Here is a 6,337-nt window from a genome sequence, read left to right on the forward strand (position 1 = left end):
TCGATAACGTTGAAAATTAAGCATAAAGGCTTAAGCGTGTCCAAGAATATACATTGATGTTACAAAACTTCTTTCACTGTTACTGAAAATGGCAGCTCCTTCAGAACAAGTTTTATTAGCAAAAATAGTTAGTTCCTTTGAGTTTGACATCAATAATGCTCCTCAATGCACAAAAACCTGAGTTAATTCTTGTATTCCAACAGTATAATAACCACCAACTAAAGGAATAAAGGATATTCGCCTGTATATATATATTTTCAGCAGCACTGAGAGCTGAATTTACATAACCTAGTTGCACTGTCATGTTTGAACCAGAACACCCAATTTGATAAAAAAAAAAAAATGTAAAGAAAGAAAGAAAGAAGATTGTCTAAGAAGAGTTTAAGCAAACTAGATGATAGTTGTATGGACAATAATCTTATTTTTGTTTGTATCAAAAGGGGAACTAAAGTACTACAACAGTTCCCATGGATCCATGTAATTGGCAGAAGAAGACATAAATCTGCCAGTGGTGGTGGAAAAGAAGCTTCAAAAGGGAGTGTATATTTGCATCTGACTCAAAATGTGTTCAAAGTTATCTGTTGTCTTCTCAATTGGGTGAGTGTGAACTCCTTCGTAAGTAGTCACCACTACCCCTTCGTCTTTCGTTAGGCGTTGGACTTGTTTCTTCACATTGCACCCTTGATGCGTGCACCGGTAGTAACTCCTGCACATTTGTTTAACCGTTTCATGTATTGCACTACACATTCATATAACTATGTAACATGTAGAACGAACAGATTCTTTTCATTCGATCATGTAACAAATCATTGGCATAGATTCATGTTCAACACTTGTTTCGACATTAAATAACCAACTGGGTCGTGTTAATTACATATTGTACGCTGAAATATATGTAATGGCATCATTCAGTTACAGTTTTTAATGTCAGAAAAGTAAGCAATAATGGAAAAAAGGTCTGCGCTTTAAACAAGCTATTCTAATGTTGAAGAAAAATCAGACATGGTACTATATATGATACGAGATCATGTCTCGATATTCTGCATATGCAGACCAAAGTTTATTGTTTTCTTAATGATTTCATACAGTTTGGACTACTTTTAGCAAACGGCAACGATTTCCAGAAAACACTAGCATACTCATAAACCCAGATTATGAACCCTTAATTATATTTATATGAATTATTATGGCATTATTTTTTTTAATAGCGTTGCTATTTTTAATTTATTTTTATCTCTATTTGTTATACAATATAATTTATAAGCATAATCTATCTTTCAATTTTGTAGATATATAGATTAAATTATATATATACAGTATATATATTACGTGCACGCAGGTGTGCACAAACAGGTTTCGTTCTTGTTCTATTCTCTTTTGATTTGACCCAAGAAAAGCTAGACAAAATGGTAGAGGAATGAATAATAAGAAGAAGAAGAAGAAGAAGAAAAACTCAGGAAAGATGAAAAAAGGATGGAGCCATACATAAATACTTTTTAATAAACGATCCAATAACAAAAACTGAACCAAGACTGCTAGCTAGAACAGTGTTTTGGATTGATTATTGCCTAGTGTGAACTCAGCAAGAACCTCGTTTTTTTTTTTTTTCATTCATCTTAATTCAATATTCAAACCAATAAGAAACATGGTGGGGTCTTGTCATGTTTGTACAATTACACACGTATTTCCTCAGTCAAACTTAGCAGGCGTCAGTGCCACAAAGAGGAACATAACTCGATGAAGAACGAGAAGAAAAAGGTAGAGAAATCAAACATAGAAAAACTAGAGCAACATCAACAACAACAACATGAAACGAAACGAGGAAACCAGAAAGTAACTAACCTGGGAAATTTGTTGTTTTTAACAGCTTTTTGGCCGTACTTCCTCCACCGATAACCATCATCAAGAATATCAACCTGGCTCCTTGTTTGGAAAGCATATCTAGGCTTTCGAACCTTTTTCTCCCCTTTCTTTTTGCCATTACTATTACCACCATTTCCCAAACCACCTAACTCATCACTCACATTAATGCCACCACTACTGATCTGAGACATTAACATGGCAGCATCTCTACCAGCTTCTTCTCCTCTCTTTTCATGATCACTGCCACTACTCTCATTACTAGGCCTTAGTCCTAGGAATGCATTGGAGCTTTGACCACCAAAACCATGCTGAGAGGTTCCCACAGCACTCGTTGAAATGGGGTAGCTGGAAGAATTGGGACAAGGGAACAACATGCTATAATTCTCCATCGAAACCAACCCAACCCCAATTTTCCTTCTTACTATATATATCGGTAGAGAGAGAAAAAAGACGTTGTTGGTAGTGAGGGAAGAGGGTTTGGGAAAAGAAAAGTGTGTGTGGTAAAAAGATTTCAACAAATATAAATGGTTGGGGCGGCGCTTAATGTTAACGTGGCTAATATCATCGATACATACATGCACCCACCCGAATCTCGTCATCAAGGAAAAAGAAAACAAAGTCCAAATGGAAAACATATTTATATATTTTTTTATTTTTTTATTTATTTATATATTATATATGTATATGTGTATATATGCATATATGCATGATGACATGCACACATAGAGAGTAGTAGTGAGCATGGTGTCGTAAACGGCACGAAAATTCTTCAAGTGTGTGTCGTGAAAATTGAGTTTTATTTATTGTGATGAGCGTGGATTAATTGGAATAAGAAGAGGGAGAAGTCTAAGATGGAATTTTGAGGCGGCTCCATGAATAGGATAAAGACACTACAGTATTATTGTTTATTTGTTTCTTATGTATTTCAGATTTCAGATACATAGTAATTGCAAATCAACCTTTGAAAATTCAATTACAAAACAGAAAATTACCATTTACTGTTTCTCAATTAAAAAATTAAGGATAATAAACTGTAACTTTGATCACTCCTTCATTTTCAAACCCTGCTTTTTTTTTCACCTGTGATTTTAGACTTAGTAACACCCTACACAATATATTCAATGACCAATCTTGCATAAGCTAATTTTTTATTTTTTATATTTTAATTGATTAAACCATTTTTGAATTTTCCTGAATGAATACGATTGAACCAAGATAAAAAATTTATATATACAAAACTAATTTTTAAATTGTTGAGACTAAATTAGTAGGGAGAGAAAACTAAAGTTGTACTTTAATCAAAAACTAAGAAAATATTAATTTATTTCGCGTAGAATGATAATATAAAGAAGTGATACTATCAGTGTCACTTTTAATATACTTGCGGGTAAAATTTAATAAGATTGCCATACTTGACTTGTAATTGAACAAGAGGGTAAAACTAAATATTTTCTCAAAAGTATTATTTTATAATTAGTTTTTCTTGTCCGTTATGATTTTGATAAGGAGTTTATTGAAAGTTGAGTATAGAATAAAAAGCAAATGAATAATTGAATTGTGAAATAATAAGAGTGAGAAAGAAGTGGTGTGATTAGTGTCGCGTAGTGGGGTGTTAGAATTAATTGAATGAAGATTTGAAAGGTCTGACGGCAAATGGTCATTGTTTGCGAAAGTAGTGGTTTTTGTTTTGTGGGTTACAGTCATGGGAAAAAAACTAGAATAAGTGGTAGAATTGGTTGTAAAGAATAAAAATCTGGGTTATGGTCACAGTTCACACGTGTTGAAGACAAGTGATTAAATGCAATAAGTAAAGGAGGTTTTGGTCAGCGAGGAGAATGGGTGGGTGCAGAGTTTTGAAGATGGGAGCTTCCATGAAATCACCAAATGATAATTCCGCCAACTCTACCTAGGTTTCACCAAGTTGGCTTCACTATATTTAACTCAAGTGAATTAGGTACATCAACATTTAAGACCGATAAATAGTATAATTAACTTTTTAATACCAATTCAATTTTTATTAAAAAAATTTAATATGTGTTTAAACTAAACTTCTTTTTTATCATTGAACTATATAATTTTTATCGTCAATGGAACTATGTAATAGTATATTATCAGTTCTTTTCCTTCAATTCACTCGTCAATTCACTTCTTTCTTTCTTCAATTCACTTGTTAGTGTTTACTTCTTTTTTTTCCTTTGATGTACTCATTTTAGTTTACTTTTTTCCTTTTGATCACATTCAATTTGTTGTTTTCAATTTAAAGAACAAGTTAACTAATTATTTGGAGGAGATTGAAGACAAAAAAAAAACGAAGTGATCTAGAGATAAAATTTATCATCTAGTTAACAACAAAATCAAATAAAAATAAGATTCATATCATCTAGTTAACGATTATATCATCTAATTAACCACAAAATAAAATAATAAGTACTTAAAAAATTTAGAAATATTTTAAATATTTAATAAAATAAATTTTTTAATAAATGTTCAATTAAGAATACTCAAATTTATAAAATACTTAAAATAACATAATTAAATCATTTTAATCAATTTATGTGACACGGAATGGTCTTTGAGATTATTGTCATTTGTAACACATTAAATAGATTGGATTGAATATGTTGTTGGTCCTTAACTTCTAGTGAATTTTAAAATTATTCTATTTTGAAAATTTGGACCAGTTTAATCTTTCATCTTTCGAAATATGTCTAATAAGATTATCTCACTTTGTCTAATAAGTTTCAGTTTCAAGAAAAATGAAATTTTCAATAACATGGTGACATTTTTTAAAATATTTGTAACTTTTTATGTTTTAGTTCTAAAATAATCTAAGTCTAATTTTTGCAACCAAGTATTAGGCTTTGGTTAATTTAGAATTAAAGCTTAAAGGATTGTAGATATTCTTTAAAATGTCATACAATTTTGAAAATTTTATCCTGGGCATCAAGGTTTAAGCTTCAGTTATTGATTAAACCAAAGCCTAATCCTCGAAACCAAGTATTACACTTCGATTCTTCCTACAACCAAAACCTATTTTTGTCTACATTAGGGTAAACTAATGAATTTTGACAATCCGTAAAAGGTTTTGTCAGATAGTGCCTTTGTAGCCTTTCCCTTCACCACTACAAACTCGCGTTGTCCTCTATTGTTGGCTCCGTTCAGGTTCATTCTTTTTATTTTCTTTCTCATTTGTCATCTTCGTTTCTCGTTCTTCCTCCATTAATGTTGTGTTTGTTCTCATTTTTGTGCCACCACTGCAATTGAAATCACCATTGTCATTGTTTCACATTGGGGCACAACATTAGAAGTCTTAGTTGTTCTTCCTCCGTAAACATTAGTTGTCTTGGTTTGTTGTGTTTAGGACGCATCGCTACAACATTGCTTCTCTGGTTTTGATTCGCTTTTGGTTGTTGGTTCATGTTTGGGTCTCTTTTTCTCTTGCTCTTAGTTTCAATTCGTTTCTCGTTCTTCCTCCATTAATGTTGTGTTTGTTCTCATTTTTGTGCCACCACTGCAATTGAAATCACCATTGTCATTGTTTCACATTGGGGCACAACATTAGAAGTCTTAGTTGTTCTTCCTCCGTAAACATTAGTTGTCTTGGTTTGTTGTGTTTAGGACGCATCGCTACAACATTGCTTCTCTGGTTTTGATTCGCTTTTGGTTGTTGGTTCATGTTTGGGTCTCTTTTTCTCTTGCTCTTAGTTTCAAGAAGAAAATTGTTGTGTGATTTTGTTCCTTGCAGAAATCTCCCTCCAAGCATCTCAAACAAGTAATAGATTGGTAAGAACCTCAATGTTATGAAATTTATTTATTATATATGGGTATCACAAAACATTCTCTTTTCATAGTTCAATTACTAGACATAGCATGTTGTTAGGTGATCAACTGCTACAAAAAAAAAAAGTTTGCTTGATTGTCCCTTGAGGTTTGTTATTTTGGTCCATATATAATTGTTTGATTTCTTTTCTTCCTCAATTATTTATAATTGTGTTGATATATTGTAGTGTTCTAATCAAACCAGCTCATATGAGTACGGTTATTATATTATGCAATGGATAACAACCATTGTTCGTACTTGTATTGCAACTGATTGGAAAACAGTAAGAATTTAATTGAATTAAATATTTTGCAACTTTTTCTTTTTATATACCAATTGAAATTATTGTCTTTTGTGCATAGATTCAAGAATCCTACACCAATGCATGAGAAATCCATACAGTATGTAAGGAAAGTTTGTGCAAGATATAAAATAGAAATGTACAATAAAGTGTGAAACATTTACTTGTAAATTATTTAAAATACCATGATATAAAATTGTCATTTATATATTGTTGTGTATAAATTATGTGTGTTGGTTTTGACTATATATAGATTTTGTTGAGGTTTGATATATAGGTAGAAAGAAAAACAAAAACAAAATATTTAAAAGAATGTCCATATTAAACTTTGGTTATTACCAAAACTAAAGATA

At 31.5% G+C, this 6,337-nt stretch overlaps 1 protein-coding gene across 1 annotated transcript; it reads right to left on the minus strand.

Annotated features, from left to right (window-relative positions):
* Window positions 1-219: 219 nt before the first annotated feature.
* Window positions 220-2,362, minus strand: LOC114174028 (putative WRKY transcription factor 75). Its single transcript, XM_028058768.2, has 2 exons — window positions 1,843-2,362; window positions 220-706 (listed from the first exon to the last, which is right to left on the minus strand). The coding sequence occupies exons 1-2, from the start codon at window positions 2,250-2,252 to the stop codon at window positions 529-531; spliced, it is 588 nt and encodes a 195-aa protein (XP_027914569.1). The 5' UTR covers window positions 2,253-2,362; the 3' UTR covers window positions 220-528.
* Window positions 2,363-6,337: the final 3,975 nt, after the last annotated feature.

The sequence above is a fragment of the Vigna unguiculata genome, chromosome 1 (assembly GCF_037176805.1).
Source record: "Vigna unguiculata cultivar grain cowpea cultivar isolate G323 ecotype 2 chromosome 1, ASM3717680v1, whole genome shotgun sequence".
NCBI lineage: Eukaryota > Viridiplantae > Streptophyta > Magnoliopsida > Fabales > Fabaceae > Vigna > Vigna unguiculata.